This window comes from Oncorhynchus clarkii, chromosome 4 (genome assembly GCF_045791955.1).
Source record: "Oncorhynchus clarkii lewisi isolate Uvic-CL-2024 chromosome 4, UVic_Ocla_1.0, whole genome shotgun sequence".
Taxonomy (NCBI): domain Eukaryota; kingdom Metazoa; phylum Chordata; class Actinopteri; order Salmoniformes; family Salmonidae; genus Oncorhynchus; species Oncorhynchus clarkii.
Genome location: NC_092150.1, coordinates 82739759 through 82757138, shown reverse-complemented (window position 1 = coordinate 82757138; position 17380 = coordinate 82739759). Strand labels below are relative to the sequence as shown.

General features: G+C 46.1%; 1 protein-coding gene across 1 annotated transcript in view; it reads right to left on the bottom strand.

Moving 5' to 3' along the window:
- Positions 1-263: 263 nt before the first annotated feature.
- Positions 264-17380, bottom strand: part of LOC139407876 (alpha-(1,6)-fucosyltransferase-like) — a 176199-nt gene continuing 159082 nt past the window's right edge. The window contains exons 7-10 of the mRNA XM_071151749.1: positions 10168-10414; positions 3465-3641; positions 3055-3205; positions 264-2132 (exon numbers count right to left, since the gene is read on the bottom strand). Of these exons, the coding sequence (XP_071007850.1) occupies positions 1791-2132; positions 3055-3205; positions 3465-3641; positions 10168-10414 (917 nt within the window). The 3' untranslated portion in view covers positions 264-1790. The remainder of the gene's footprint in view (positions 2133-3054; positions 3206-3464; positions 3642-10167; positions 10415-17380) is intronic.

The following is a 17380-nucleotide window of genomic DNA, read 5'->3' as shown; positions in this document are numbered from 1 at the left end:
ATGAGACAAGATAGTAGCTACTAAAACAATTGGATACCACGAAATTGGGGAGAAAACGGGGTAAAAAAACTGTTGTTACTAGGAGGCCATCTTGATTTGGGACACTGACAGAGAGACGGTAGAGAAAGCGAAACATTCCACACCCTCGTTTTTCCCTCACACTGGTTCCCTCTCACGCATGCTCACCCGAGAGAGGGAACGCCACTTACAGGAACATTTGAATATTCTTTACAATGGTAAACCTATTGAGTGAACTATCTTCATTTATCCACCATCTTTATTGACATTAGTAGGTTCTTATTGAAGAATTCTTAACGACCTTCATGAGAGTAGCAGTATCATCCATAACAACCTTCATAACACATTTAGGAGGATATTTTTTTGGGCGGGGTGGTGGTTGAGCATAGAGGTGGAAGCATAGAGGAAGCTCAATGGAAGCATTGAGCATAGAGGTCTTCATCACGATCGACTACAAACCTCTAATAACATAGCATTGTCAACATAGGCATCTCTTTTTTTCCTAATTTATTTGAAACATGAATGTTAGAACTAAAAAACAACAACAACAAACAGACGGACTGAACAGATGTAGAGATGTGAAAAGGACATTAGCTCGGTGGAGTCCATTGGTGAGCCTGAAGAGGGCTTCTGTGTGCACCATAGTTCAAAGGTCATCATAGGTCACCATAGTTCAAAGGTCATCATAGGTCACTATAGAGCACACACACACAAACACACACAGCATCTCTCATAATCTTTCACACACACATCATATACAGTACAACGCACCAGCACCTGACACAAACATGTTAAAAAGCACATTAAGGTGGAATAAAAATAATTGCACATGAGGATACAAGATGTAGGACTGTTGGAGATGTAGGACTGTTGGAGATGTAGGACTGTTACAGATGTAGAATTGTTGAGATGTAGAACTGTTGAGATGTAGGACTGTTGAGATGTAGGACTGTTACAGATGTAGAATTCTTGAGATGTAGAACTGTTGAGATGTAGGACTGTTGAGATGTAGGACTGTTGGAGATGTAGGACTGTTGGAGATGTAGGACTGTTGAGATGTTGGAGATGTAGGACTGTTGAGATGTAGGACCGTTGGAGATGTAGGACTGTTGGAGATGTAGGACTGTTGGAGATGTAGGACTGTTGGAGATGTAGGACTGTTGGAGCGAAAGGAGAAGGGAGGAACGCAGTGAGTGAATATGGAAAGAGGAAGATACCAGAAACATTCAGGAAGATACCAGAAACATTCAGTGAACAAAAGAAGGCAAGAATACAATTTAAACCACCAAAATAATTTAATAAAAATTAAAACAAGTAACTTTTTCTTGTTTATAATTGTTTTCCAGTCATCGATCCAAGGCTTTTTAAATATAATTTTTTTATCGATCCAAGGCTTGCCCTGATTGGATAGTCCCAGTTGGATAGTCCCATTCCCAGTCTGCCTTGGAGAGTGAGTGTTGTCGGCTACGGACCTTTAATTGTTTTCAGGCTCGTTTGAAATCAATGTTCCTTCCTATTTCTCTATAAAACCCATCTGTGTGCACCGGGACAGGGTGGTGGCAGGTGCAAGATTCCGCAATTTACAGATTCACATCCAGATATACACACTCACACACAAGTAAATGCCCATAGGCAGGCCCACACACTCTCAGTGCAGTCTAATCACCTCCATCTCTTTCTCCCTTTCCCACTGTTCTCTCTGTTCACAACATGTGCAGTCTAACTGATTCAGAGTGTCTCTGTCTTTTTATTTTCATCCTTCCCTTCCTTCTTCACTTCCGTTGAGAGTTTGAGAGCAGCTTGTCTGCCTCGGGGTACGTGGGGTACTTTACGGTTTCGATCTTCTCCTTGACTTTGTAGGATGGGTAGAGACCGGTGCGCCCCATTTTACGGTTGACCCCTTTTGAGTAGCCGTCCCAGTGGTTCCCTGCCACGCCGATGACGTCACCGGGCTCCAGAGGTACGTCCTCTGGGCTGCGGGGGTGGTGGGGGTAGATGGCGATCTGGTTGTGGGCGTTCTGGCCCCCGAAGTAGTAGATGTCGTCTAGTGAGTGAAAGAAGGAGGAGGCATCCGGGTGCAGCGTCTGCATGATCTCGTAGGCCACGCGGCACACCTGGTACAGGGTTACATGAAACAGGAGGTAGGTATGCAGGAAACAGGAAGTGAGACCAGGAAGTGTGAAGAATCATGTTAACTTAATTACATTCCGTGTATATGGCTGTTTAGATTTATTCAGATGAAAAAGTTACCTGGTCCCAGATCTGTTTGTGTTGTATGAGAGCAAAATTGCAAGATTATGTTATAATACTGTAATTGCATCAAATGGTTGTTTTATGCAACATAATAGGGGGTTATTAGAACAATCTCATCTGTGTATGTTCTTCTGAGAATGGGCCTCTAGGGGCTTAATGCTGTCAGAAGATTTACGATGCCTTGGGTGATGAACCTAACAAGACCACATTCCATAGAACAAGTTGGTGTTTCTGTTCTATGAGGTACCAGGGCTCGGGGCCAAACCCTGGTTTCTACACAATGAGAACAGTCTTTACAGCAGATACTGTCTGCTGTGAATTATTAGTATCTTTCATGCAAATCTTAACCTTGTGACCCATTCCATGCATCTGTTGTTTGTCATGAATATTCAGGAGGATGTACTTTGTTATAAAAAGGTGTTGTATTCTTTGTCTCGGGGCTCTAAACGAATCATCTGTGGGTGATTCGTCGACCAGACATCATTATCGTAGAGCACTCAATCGATTCACATTGTATGTGTGTGTTGTACTGACTTGCTCCCTTATTAATATGTGAATAAAGATTTAGCTTAATTATAACTCAGACTTGTGTGATAAATTTGTCTCTCCTCATTTTATTGTAAAGTAATTAACCACCACAGTTGTCATGCCATCTCTTATGGCCCTTGTTTAACATGACAATGACAATATGAGTTGGCTATTCAGGTAGGTAAGAATATTTGTTATTGAATAATGTACTGTATATTCCCATAAATGGTGTTGTGTCGGATATGGCACCCCTACCTGTGAGGAGAAGGTGCAGACCAGGAAGTCAGTCTGTGACAGGAAGTGTATGTCTAGGATCACTCCTCTCAGAGAGTTCTCAGTGTAGCGGTTGTGCAGACCGGCCGACCACGAGATAGAGTTATCACTGATGAACTCATAGTCTAGGTACCTGACGGACACAGCATTGCACATACTATATGGCCTTCTACATACAAACAGAAATACAATCATACATGCATGTAAACACACACCCATGCACACACCCACCCATGCACACACCCACCCACGCATCCACACACACACACACACACACACACACACACACACACACACACACACACACACACACACACACACACACACACACACACACACACACACACACTCCCCTTTCATTATTCATTATTAGGGTATTGGTGGTTTCTCACTTGGTCTTAGCCTCTTGCAGTAGTGAAGGGTCATCTGTTGCCAGGTAGACTCGTTTCTTGTCCACGTGGAAACGTCGGGCCATGTGCTGGAACTGTTCCTCCACGTGAACCATATACTCCTCTATTGGGTGGAATGCTGCTTCCGTCCCCACCTTATCTGTCCTCCGAACATGGACCCTACAGAGAGGGAGGGAGAAGGGGAAAGGGAGGGGGAGAGGGAGGGGAGGGAGAGAGAGGGAGAGAGGGAGGAAGAGAGATGAGGGGAGAGGATTGGAGAGAGGGAGGGGAGGGAGAGAGGTGGGAAGAGAGATGAGGGGGAGAGGGGGGGAGAGGGAGGGCGAGAGGAAGGAAGAGAAATGAGGGGGCAAGGATTGGAGAGAGACGGGAGGGAGAGAGAGAGGGGGAAAGGGGGGAAGAGGGAGGGCGAGAGGGGAAGAGAGAGAGTGAGAGGGGGGGAGAGAGAGGAGGAGAGGGAGGGAGAGAGAAAGGGAGGGAGAAAAAGGGAAAGAGAGGGGGAGAGGGAGGTAGAGAGAGGGGGGGAGGGAGGAAGAGCGAGAGGGAGAAGAAGGGAGAGAGAGGGGGAGAGGGAGGGAGAGAGGGGGGAGATGGGAGGGAGAGAGAGGGGGAGAGGGAGGGAGGGAGATGGGGAGAGGATTGAAGAGATATGGGAGGGAGAGAGAGGGTCAGAGAGAGGGTCAGAGAGAGGGAGAGAGGGGGAGAGAGAGGGGGAGAGAGAGAGGGAGAGCAACACTTTCAATCAATACGTTCACTATCAGCTACCACTGTAATTATTTAGGCAGCATCATTGTGCCCTTGCTAGTCTTGCCGATAATCAGAGAGAGAGAGACAGAAAATAAAGAAAGAAAGAAAAAAAGAAAAAATGCAATAATAAAAACAGATAGAAAGAAAGAATGAAAGAAGAAAGATAGAAAGAACAAATTTGTCAATGTAGGAGTAATGAGTGAAAAAGAAAGGCAGAAAGAGAGGGGGTTTGAACGAGAAAGAAGCAAACAAAGGAATAAAGAGCAGTGCTGCATGTGTTTGTGAAACTGAGTGCTTTCTTTGTTAAATCCCTCATTACACAACACATCTATCTAGGGTTCAGAAAAGAGAGAGGTAGAGACAAAGGGAATGAGAGACAGAGAGAAAGAAAGGGAGAGATCGGGTAAACTGGCGTGCAAGAGAGCAAGAGGGAACGAGAGAAAGAGAGAGAGAGAGAGAGAGAAAGAAAAGGAAAGCGAGAGAACGAGAGAAAAAAAAAACACAGTGAGCCCAATTACCAGAACTGTCCTAAGATCATTCAGCCTAGTCTTCAGGATGCTCACTGGAGCTACAAACACCTTTATCTACCCTGCAAATTATATCTGTACACACTGCTGGATCAGAGAGAAAAAGGGAACGAGGGATTGAAAGGGGTAAGGGGAGGGGTACAGAGTCCTAGGACAGAGGGATTCTCTTCATCTTTCTCTCAGTCTATCCCTCTATTCATCTCTACCCCCTCTCTCTTTCCATCTCTCTCTCTGTGATGGGACTCTTGACTGCGAGTCTCTCCATTCTCCGCTTCCCCAAATCTCATCTCTCTGCCATGGTTTCCGTCTCTCCTCCGCTTCTCTTCCCTCTGCCATGTCTCTCTCTCTTTCTCCTGCTTTCTCTCTCCTTACATCTCTCCTATTTTGTTTGTCGTCTCGTTGTCTCCCTTTTCTCTCCCTTTATCCCGCCGCCTGTTCGTTTGCAGACAAAACGGGGGTGCTGGGGTGCTTAGCGTCAAGCGGCATTTGAGTAGTGAATCTCACTATCCTCTTTCACCACGTCATCTATGGCTGTGGCTGTGGCTGGAGCTGTGGCTGGGTCTGGAGCTGTGGCTGGGTCTGTGGTTGGGTCTGTGGCTGGAGCTGTGGCTAGGTCTGTGGCTGGGTCTGGGATTGTGGCTGGGTCTGGGTCTGTGGCTGAGTCTGGAGTAGTGGCTGGAGCTGTGGCTGGAGCTGTGGCTGGGTCTGTGGCTGGGTCTGTGGCTGGAGTTGTGGCTGGGTCTGGGGCTGGGTCTGGGGCTGGGTCTGGGGCTGGAGCTGGGGCTGGGTCTGTGGCTGGGGCTGTGGCTGGATCTGGAGCTGGGACTGGAGCTGGATCTGGGTCTGAGGCTGGAGCCAAAAGTCTGGCTCCCAAGCCATCTCGTTACCTCAGAGACACCTCCTACACTCACTCACACTCTGAAGCCCCCCTCACTTTCCTCCTCTCCCTCTCTCTCGCTCTCTCTCTCTCTCTCTCTCTCTCACACTCTCTCTCTCTCTCTATTCTCCTGTTTTATACTCTCTCCCACAGCTCCCTCTCTAGTCTCCTCTATTTTATACTCTCTCCCCACAGCTCTCACTCTAGTCTCCTCTATTTTACAGTGCCTTGCGAAAGTATTCGGCCCCCTTGAACTTTGCGACCTTTTGCCACATTTCAGGCTTCAATCAACAACAAGTGGGACACAATCATGAAGTGGAACGACATTTATTGGATATTTCAAACTTTTTTAACAAATCAAAAACTGAAAAATTGGGCGTGCAAAATTATTCAGCCCCCTTAAGTTAATACTTTGTGGCGCCACCTTTTGCTGCGATTACAGCTGTAAGTCGCTTAGGGTATGTCTCTATCAGTTTTGCACATCGAGAGACTGACATTTTTTCCCATTCCTCCTTGCAAAACAGCTCGAGCTCAGTGAGGTTGGATGGAGAGCATTTGTGAACAGCAGTTTTCAGTTCTTTCCACAGATTCTCGATTGGATTCAGGTCTGGACTTTGACTTGGCCATTCTAACACCTGGATATGTTTATTTTTGAACCATTCCATTGTAGATTTTGCTTTATGTTTTGGATCATTGTCTTGTTGGAAGACAAATCTCCGTCCCAGTCTCAGGTCTTTTGCAGACTCCATCAGGTTTTCTTCCAGAATGGTCCTGTATTTGGCTCCATCCATCTTCCCATCAATGTTAACCATCTTCCCTGTCCCTGCTGAAGAAAAGCAGGCCCAAACCATGATGCTGCCAACACCATGTTTGACAGTGGGGATGGTGTGTTCAGCTGTGTTGCTTTTACGCCAAACATAACGTTTTGCATTGTTGCCAAAAAGTTCAATTTTGGTTTCATCTGAACAGAACACCTTCTTCCACATGTTTGGTGTGTCTCCCAGGTGGCTTGTGGCAAACTTTAAACAACACTTTTTATGGATATCTTTAAGAAATGGCTTTCTTCTTGCCACTCTTCCATAAAGGCCAGATTTGTGCAATATACGACTGATTGTTGTCCTATGGACAGAGTCTCACACCTCAGCTGTAGATCTCTGCAGTTCATCCAGAGTGATCATGGGCCTCTTGGCTGCATCTCTGATCAGTTTTCTCCTTGTATGAGCTGAAAGTTTAGAGGGACGGCCAGGTCTTGGTAGATTTGCAGTGGTCTGATACTCCTTCCATTTCAATATTATCGCTTGCACAGTGCTTCTCGGGATGTTTAAAGCTTGGGAAATCTTTTTGTATCCAAATCCGGCTTTAAACTTCTTCACAACAGTATCTCGGACCTGCCTGGTGTGTTCCTTGTTCTTCATGATGCTCTCTGCGCTTTTAACGGACCTCTGAGACTATCACAGTGCAGGTGCATTTATACGGAGACTTGATTACACACAGATGGATTGTATTTATCATCTTTAGTCATTTACTCACTGAACTTCTGGAGAGAGTTTGCTGCACTGAAAGTAAAGGGGCTGAATAATTTTGCACGCCCGATTTTTCAGTTTTTGATTTGTTAAAAAAGTTTGAAATATCCAATAAATGTCGTTCCACTTCATGATTGTGTCCCACTTGTTGTTGATTCTTCACAAAAAAATACAGTTTTATATCTTTATGTTTGAAGCCTGAAATGTGGCAAAAGGTCGTAAAGTTCAAGGGGGCCGAATACTTTCGCAAGGCACTGTACATGTACAAAATACCTAACTAACCTGCACCTGTACACCTGTTGTATTCGGCACATGTGACAAATAAAATTAGATTTGAAATAAAAAAATATATCACCATTTCATTGGATTTAGGTTAAAGGTTTGGTGAAAAAAATATAAAAATCCCTTACGTTGATGACTATTTTCAAATCCAATCAGTTTTCCACGTTGATTCAACGTCACTAGGGCTGTTACGGTGACCTTATTGCCGCCACACAGGTGGTCACGAGTCATGACCCCAGTCAAATTCCATGTGACCATTTAGTCACAGTAACTAGGCTTCTCCAAGCTCTGATGTTGCTGTTCATTAGTTGCCTACCAAACTTGCTAACTGGCTGGTACTGAGCACTCTATTGTCCCTCTAATTACTCTGACATCAATGCGACATCAATGGTCCTGTATTTGGCTCCATCCATCATCCCATCAATTTTAACCATCTTCCCTGAGATGAGCTGTGTTGCTTTTACGCCAAACATAACGTCTTGCATTGTTGCCAAAAAGTTCAATTTTGGTTTCATCTGACCAGAGCACCTTCTTCCACATGTTTGGTGTGTCTCCCAGGTGGCTTGTGGCAAACTTTAAACAACACTTTTTATGGATATCTTTAAGAAATGGCTTTCTTCTTGCCACTCTTCCATAAAGGCCAGATTTGTGCAATATACAACTGATTGTTGTCCTATGGACAGAGTCTCCCACCTCAGCTGTAGATCTCTGCAGTTCATCCAGAGTAATCATGGGCCTCTTGGCTGCATCTCTGATCAGTTTTCTCCTTGTATGAGCTGAAAGTTTAGAGGGACGGCCAGGTCTTGGTAGATTTGCAGTGGTCTGATACTCCTTCCATTTCAATATTATCGCTTGCACAGTGCTTCTCGGGATGTTTAAAGCTTGGGAAATCTTTTTGTATCCAAATCCGGCTTTAAACTTCTTCACAACAGTATCTCGGACCTGCCTGGTGTGTTCCTTGTTCTTCATGATGCTCTCTGCGCTTTTAACGGACCTCTGAGACTATCACAGTGCAGGTGCATTTATACGGAGACTTGATTACACACAGATGGATTGTATTTATCATCTTTAGTCATTTACTCACTGAACTTCTGGAGAGAGTTTGCTGCACTGAAAGTAAAGGGGCTGAATAATTTTGCACGCCCGATTTTTCAGTTTTTGATTTGTTAAAAAAGTTTGAAATATCCAATAAATGTCGTTCCACTTCATGATTGTGTCCCACTTGTTGTTGATTCTTCACAAAAAAATACAGTTTTATATCTTTATGTTTGAAGCCTGAAATGTGGCAAAAGGTCGTAAAGTTCAAGGGGGCCGAATACTTTCGCAAGGCACTGTACATGTACAAAATACCTAACTAACCTGCACCTGTACACCTGTTGTATTCGGCACATGTGACAAATAAAATTAGATTTGAAATAAAAAAATATATCACCATTTCATTGGATTTAGGTTAAAGGTTTGGTGAAAAAAATATAAAAATCCCTTACGTTGATGACTATTTTCAAATCCAATCAGTTTTCCACGTTGATTCAACGTCACTAGGGCTGTTACGGTGACCTTATTGCCGCCACACAGGTGGTCACGAGTCATGACCCCAGTCAAATTCCATGTGACCATTTAGTCACAGTAACTAGGCTTCTCCAAGCTCTGATGTTGCTGTTCATTAGTTGCCTACCAAACTTGCTAACTGGCTGGTACTGAGCACTCTATTGTCCCTCTAATTACTCTGACATCAATGCGACATCAATGGTCCTGTATTTGGCTCCATCCATCATCCCATCAATTTTAACCATCTTCCCTGAGATGAGCTGTGTTGCTTTTACGCCAAACATAACGTCTTGCATTGTTGCCAAAAAGTTCAATTTTGGTTTCATCTGTCCAGAGCACCTTCTTCCACATGTTTGGTGTGTCTCCCAGGTGGCTTGTGGCAAACTTTAAACAACACTTTTTATGGATATCTTTAAGAAATGACTTTCTTCTTGCCACTCTTCCATAAAGGCCAGATTTGTGCAATATACGACTGATTGTTGTCCTATGGACAGAGTCTCCCACCTCAGCTATCACAGTGCAGGTGCATTTATACGGAGACTTGATTACACACAGGTGGATTGTATTTATCATCATTAGTCATTTAGGTCAACATTGGATCATTCAGAGATCCTCACTGAACTTCTGGAGAGAGTTTGCTGCACTGAAAGTAAAGGGGCTGAATAATTTTGCACGCTCAATTTTTCAGTTTTTGATTTGTTAAAAAAGTTTTATATCTTTATGTTTGAAGCCTGAAATGTGGCAAAAGGTCGCAAAGTTCAAGGGGGCCGAATACTTTTGCAAGGCACTGTATACTCTCTCCCCACAGCTCTCTCTCTAGTCTCCTCTATTTTATACTCTCTCCCCACAGCTCTCTCTCTAGTCTCCTCTATTTTATACTCTCTCCCCACAGCTCTCTCTCTAGTCTCCTCTATTTTATACTCTCTCCCCACAGCTCTCTCTCTAGTCTCCTCTATTTTATACTCTCTCCCCACAGCTCTCTCTCTAGTCTCCTCTATTTTATACTCTCTCCCCACAGCGCTCTCTCTATCCTCCTCTTACACCACCAAAACCAAGCCTTCCCTCCCTCCTCTGAGAGAGTCAGAAAGACAGACTGGGAGAAACAGACAAAAAAGAACAAAGAAAGAGAACAACGGAAACTTAAAATCATAAGAGACAGACAAAAAAAAAAAAAGAGTACGTACCCTATGATGGGATGCCTGAAACCCAGCTTGGCTGTGGTATCCAGGATCTCCTTCTCCAGCCAGGCCTGAGGATGGACCAGGTACTTGACGAACTGTGACACCCACCACACGGATGGGTCACCATGGAGCCGGTGGAGGCGCTGGGCTAGGTCTTCAGGGATGGACAAGGGCAGGTAGGGGGGGCGGGGCTGAAGGCTGTCCACGATGGGTAACTCCACCACCTGGATGTCCTTGTCATGGGTCTCACCTAGAGAGACGGAGGGAAGAGAGTTACTTAGGAGAAAACACTGGGTCTTTTATGTTCTACACTGGGGCATGGAGAAAACACCAGAACTTTTACCTGCTGCACCGGGGTGTGGAGAAAACACCAGAACTTTTACCTGCTGCACTGGGGCGTGGAGAAAACAGCAGAACTTTTACCTGCTGCACTGGGGCGTGGAGAAAACACTGGGTCTTTTATCTGCTACACTGGGGTGTGGAGAAAACAGCAGAACTTTTACCTGCTGCACTGGGGCGTGGAGAAAACACTGGGTATTTTACCTGCTGCACTGGGGCGTGGAGAAAACACAATAACTTTTACCTGCTGCACTGGGGTGTGGAGAAAACACTGGGTCTTTTACCTGCTACACTGGGGCGTGGAGAAAACACTGGGTCTTTTACCTGCTACACTGGGGCGTGGAGAAAACACTGGGTCTTTTACCTGCTACACTGGGGCGTGGAGAAAACACCAGAACATTTACCTGCTGAACTGGGGTGTGGAGAAAACACTGGGTATTTTACCTGCTACACTGGGGTGTGGAGAAAACACAATAACTTTTACCTGCTGCACTGGGGCGTGGAGAAAACACTGGGTCTTTTACCTGCTACACTGGGGCGTGGAGAAAACACTGGGTCTTTTACCTGCTACACTGGGGCGTGGAGAAAACACCAGAATTTTCACCTGCTGCACTGGGTCGTGGAGAAAACACTGGGTATTTTACCTGCTACACTGGGGTGTGGAGAAAACACTGGGTCTTTTACCTGCTACACTGGGGCGTGGAGAATACACTGGGTCTTTTACCTGATACACTGGGCGTGGAGAATACACTGGGTCTTTTACCTGCTGCACTGGGGCGTGGAGAAAACACAGGGTCTTTTATCTGATACACTGGGGTGTGGAGAAAACACTGGGTCTTTTATCTGATACACTGGGGTGTGGAGAATACACTGGGTATTTTACCTGCTACACTGGGGCGTGGAGAAAACACTGGGTATTTTACCTGCTACACTGGGGTGTGGAGAAAACACTGGGTCTTTTACCTGCTACACTGGGGCGTGGAGAATACACTGGGTCTTTTACCTGCTGCACTGGGGCGTGGAGAAAACACTGGGTATTTTATCTGATACACTGGGGTGTGGAGAAAACCACAGGTCTTTTACCTGCTACACTGGGGTGTGGAGAAAACACTGGGTATTTTACTTGCTGCACTGGGGTGTGGAGAAAACACTGGGTATTTTACCTGCTGCACTGGGGTGTGGAGAAAACACTGGGTCTTTTATCTGATACACTGGGGTGTGGAGAAAACCACAGGTCTTTTACCTGCTACACTGGGGTGTGGAGAAAACCACAGGTATTTTACCTGCTACACTGGGGTGTGGAGAAAACACCAGAACGTTTACCTGCTGCACTGGGGTGTGGAGAAAACACCAGAACGTTTACCTGCTGAACTGGGGTGTGGAGAAAAAACAATAACTTTTACCTGCTGCACTGGGGCGTGGAGAAAACACTGCGTCTTTTACCTGCTACACTGGGGCGTGGAGAAAACACTGGGTCTTTTATCTGATACACTGGGGTGTGGAGAAAACCACAGGTCTTTTACCTGCTACACTGGGGTGTGGAGAAAACACTGGGTCTTTTACCTGCTGCACTGGGGTGTGGAGAAAACACAGGGTCTTTTATCTAATACACTGGGGTGTGGAGAAAACACTGGGTCTTTTATCTGATACACTGGGGTGTGGAGAATACACTGGGTCTTTTACCTGCTGCACTGGGGCGTGGAGAAAACACTGGGTCTTTTATCTGATACACTGGGGTGTGGAGAAAACCACAGGTATTTTACCTGCTACACTGGGGTGTGGAGAAAACACCAGAACGTTTACCTGCTGCACTGGGGTGTGGAGAAAACACCAGAACGTTTACCTGCTGAACTGGGGTGTGGAGAAAACACAATAACTTTTACCTGCTGCACTGGGGCGTGGAGAAAACACTGGGTCTTTTACCTGCTACACTGGGGCGTGGAGAAAACACTGGGTCTTTAACCTGCTACACTGGGGCGTGGAGAAAACACTGGGACTTTAACCTGCTACACTGGATGCGCAACTTTTGGCCAGTGCAGAACAGAGCGTGAGCAGAGCCCATTTCAAGTGTTCGCGTTCTCGTGAGCTCCATGTCAAATTCTTGAAAATAGAACCAGAGCGTAATGTTATGCTGAGCTGCACTGGTTATGCCCCTGTTTATTTAGCATGAATAGGAGCTGGGCTAGTGTAACATACCAGTTAGGTTGCATCAAACTAGCAATCTGCTGTTACTAACAACAATGTTACCTGTCACTCCACAAAAGCTATGGGAGAGCAACAGAAACAACGACTGCTATGTATCAGAGTGGGGTAATATCACCTGCACAATATAGCGCACAATGGACGTTAGTCTAGCGCACAATGGACGTTGGTCTAGCGCACAATGGACGTTAGTCTAGCGCACAATGGACGTTGGTCTAGAGGACAATGGATGTTGGTCTAGCACACACAGCTAACTAGCACTAACTAGCTAGCTATTACACATTGACTACACTCACCCTTCTTTGACCCAAATGACCACCTCTTGGGTCCTTTCCTTAGTTTATGCAGATCTAAAAACAAAAGATAGGTGAGAGTTGATATCCAAATAACCTTTCTGCTGTATTACTTCTACTCATCCAATGTTGTCGGATCAGAGAAGATAAGGATGAGATGAACTGAGAGGGGGAAGCCATTCTAAACTATTGAGACGTGGCCTTATACTTAAACCCTCATGAATATACAACCATTGGATTGGTGTAAACTAGACAGTTTCTGATTCCTCATGAAACCCAGACAAAAAATACCATAATTTGGGGGATTTTCACAAATTGTAATCATGTTCTTAAGCATCCTGAGTTTGAAGAGGCGAACGAAAAGCCAGCCCCGTCGCGGACCACGATGTCTTTTGAAAAGCCAGCCCCGTCGCGGACCACGATGTCTTTTGAAAAGCCAGCCCCGTCGCGGACCACGATGTCTTTTGAAAAGCCAGCCCCGTCGCGGACCACGATGTCTTTTGAAAAGCCAGCCCCGTCGCGGACCACGATGTCTTTTGAAAAGCCAGCCCCGTCGCGGACCACGATGTCTTTTGAAAAGCCAGCCCCGTCGCGGACCACGATGTCTTTTGAAAAGCCAGCCCCGTCGCGGACCACGATGTCTTTTGAAAAGCCAGCCCCGTCGCGGACCACGATGTCTTTTGAAAAGCCAGCCCCGTCGCGGACCACGATGTCTTTTGAAAAGCCAGCCCCGTCGCGGACCACGGTGTCTTTTGAAAAGCCAGCCCCGTCGCGGACCACGATGTCTTTTGAAAAGCCAGCCCCGTCGCGGACCACGATGTCTTTTGAAAAGCCAGCCCCGTCGCGGACCACGATGTCTTTTGAAAAGCCAGCCCCGTCGCGGACCACGATGTCTTTTGAAAAGCCAGCCCCGTCGCGGACCACGATGTCTTTTGAAAAGCCAGCCCCGTCGCGGACCACGATGTCTTTTGAAAAGCCAGCCCCGTCGCGGACCACGATGTCTTTTGAAAAGCCAGCCCCGTCGCGGACCACGATGTCTTTTGAAAAGCCAGCCCCGTCGCGGACCACGATGTCTTTTGAAAAGCCAGCCCCGTCGCGGACCACGATGTCTTTTGAAAAGCCAGCCCCGTCGCGGACCACGATGTCTTTTGAAAAGCCAGCCCCGTCGCGGACCACGATGTCTTTTGAAAAGCCAGCCCCGTCGCGGACCACGATGTCTTTTGAAAAGCCAGCCCCGTCGCGGACCACGATGTCTTTTGAAAAGCCAGCCCCGTCGCGGACCACGATGTCTTTTGAAAAGCCAGCCCCGTCGCGGACCACGATGTCTTTTGAAAAGCCAGCCCCGTCGCGGACCACGATGTCTTTTGAAAAGCCAGCCCCGTCGCGGACCACGATGTCTTTTGAAAAGCCAGCCCCGTCGCGGACCACGATGTCTTTTGAAAAGCCAGCCCCGTCGCGGACCACGATGTCTTTTGAAAAGCCAGCCCCGTCGCGGACCACGATGTCTTTTGAAAAGCCAGCCCCGTCGCGGACCACGATGTCTTTTGAAAAGCCAGCCCCGTCGCGGACCACGATGTCTTTTGAAAAGCCAGCCCCGTCGCGGACCACGATGTCTTTTGAAAAGCCAGCCCCGTCGCGGAACACAATGTCTTTTGAAAAGCCAGCCCCGTCGCGGACCACGATGTCGATTGATGCCGTTGTGGTATCTGCCTGAGGACGAATATCCACGGCTGTGACTACAACTGAAGAACAAAAGGACTTGAGTTTCACACCATGAGTAGTTTATCATGAAATGTACACCCCCGTCTTTCTTCTTTCCGGAGAGTTCTTCATTCCTGTCTGCATGATGAACTGAGATCCCAGCTGGATGGATGGACAGGGAAAGGATATCCAGAGAGATCCATGATTTCGTGAAACAGAGCATGTTACAGTCCCTGATGTCTCTCTGGAAGGAGATCCTCGCCCAGAGCTCGTCTACTTTATTGTCCAGAGACTGAACATTAGCAAGTAATATACTCTGAAGCGGTGGTGGTGTGCCTGCCTCCTGAGTTGGACTAGAAGTCCACTCAGAATACCTCGTCTCCACAGGCGGCGTCTTGGAGCAGCCTCTGGGATAAGTTAAAATGCCCTGGGGTGTATGAACAAAGGATCCAATTCAGGAAAGTCGTATTCCTGGTTGTAATGCTGGTGAGTTACCGTCTCTCTGTTATCCAAAAGGTATTTCCATCTGTATGTAATAACACAAAAAACATTCTGGGCTAATAATGTAAGAAATAACACACAAAAAAACTAAATACTGCAAAGTTTCTTAGGAGCTAGAAGCAGAGCTGCCATGTCTGTTGGCGCCATCTTGCCGGTACGAGTAAAAGGAAGGCTGTGATTGGTTACATTGTCTACTATGCAAATTTCTCTATGTAAAATGGGCCATAACTTTAATAATAGCAGAGACGGTGGAACTTTGACATGCAAGTTGAATATATTATGTACAACAATATATTGAAAAATGTGCCAAATATATGTTTTCTATATTCATAAATTAAATCGTTATTGAAATCAAAGTACTCCACTGGATCTATACCATCCAATAGGTTACAGTGAACAAGTGCACACTGGGGGAAAATGGTACAGAATTGAATTGAAGCCAGCCAAATAGATAGAGTGAGGGAAGGAGAAAGTCATGTTCATTCAAAACAACAATCCTCTTGCCGTTTCTCTGTCCCTTTTTGTCTGTTTCTCTCTGTTGAAGTTTTATAAAACTCTTTCTTTCGCTCTGGTTGTCTTTCAAACTGTCTCCAAATCTTTTTTGTTTCGATCTCCACAATACTCTCTCTGTGTTTCTCTCTCTTCCTCCTCCCTCTTTCAATATTTCTGTCTGACATACACATTCGTTATCTTGATCTTTCACTTTCTGTCTCTCTCTCCCTCTGTCTTTATTCCCACTCCCTCGTGAGTGACAGTTGCTCTTTGGCTGTCCCTCTTTAAATGCCATGGTGAGCCCATCCACTTCCATGGTACAGGGGCTGGCCCCAGCTGCTCCAAGAAGGTGTCCTCTAGATGGGCCCTGGGCACAGTGGGCAGAGACGAAGGTTGAGTTGGGCTGATTAGGAAGGTCATCCTCTCTGTGCTCCTTATAGCCTTTCCACCTGGGAGACTGGGTGTTAAGCCTCAGTACGAGTGGCAAGGGCACATACACAAGCGTGTGTGCACGTGTAGACACACACGGAAGTGGAGGAACACACACACGCATGGACGCGTACACACACACACACAATCTTTTTTTGGTCTAATATCATCTCCCAGAAGGGATATGTTTGGCAGACATCCAGTCTTAAACCAGAGAAAATGTTTTTTACAGTTTCTAAAATAAACTGAGACCACCACCACTGGATTTAATGAAGTTGCAACTACAGTGACTCCTTCCATCCAGTGGGACTAATACAACTACAGTGACTCCTTCCATCCAGTGAGACTAATACAACTACAGCGACTCCTTCCATCCAGTGAGACTAATACAACTACAGTGACTCCTTCCATCCAGTGGGACTAATACAACTACAGTGACTCCTTCCATCCAGTGGGACTAATACAACTACAGTGACTCCTTCCATCCAGTGAGACTAATACAACTACAGTGACTCCTTCCATCCAGTGAGACTAATACAACTACAGTGACTCCTTCCATCCAGTGGGACTAATACAACTACAGTGACTCCTTCCATCCAGTGAGACTAATACAACTACAGTGACTCCTTCCATCCAGTGAGACTAATACAACTACAGTGACTCCTTCCATCCAGTGAGACTAATACAACTACAGTGACTCCTTCCATCCAGTGAGACTAATACAACTACAGTGACTCCTTCCATCCAGTGAGACTAATACAACTACAGTGACTACTTCCATCCAGTGAGACTAATACAACTACAGTGACTCCTTCCATCCAGTGGGACTAATACAACTACAGTGACTCCTTCCATCCAGTGAGACTAATACAACTACAGTGACTCCTTCCATCCAGTGAGACTAATACAACGACAGTGACTACTTCCATCCAGTGAGACTAATACAACTACAGTGACTCCTTCCATCCAGTGAGACTAATACAACTACAGTGACTCCTTCCATCCAGTGGGACTAATACAACTACAGTGACTACTTCCATCCAGTGAGACTAATACAACTACAGTGACTCCTTCCATCCAGTGAGACTAATACAACTACAGTGACTCCTTCCATCCAGTGGGACTAATACAACTACAGTGACTCCTTCCATCCAGTGGGACTAATACAACTACAGTGACTGCTTCCATCCAGTGAGACTAATACAACTACACTGACTCCTTCCATCCAGTGAGACTAATACAACTACAGTGACTCCTTC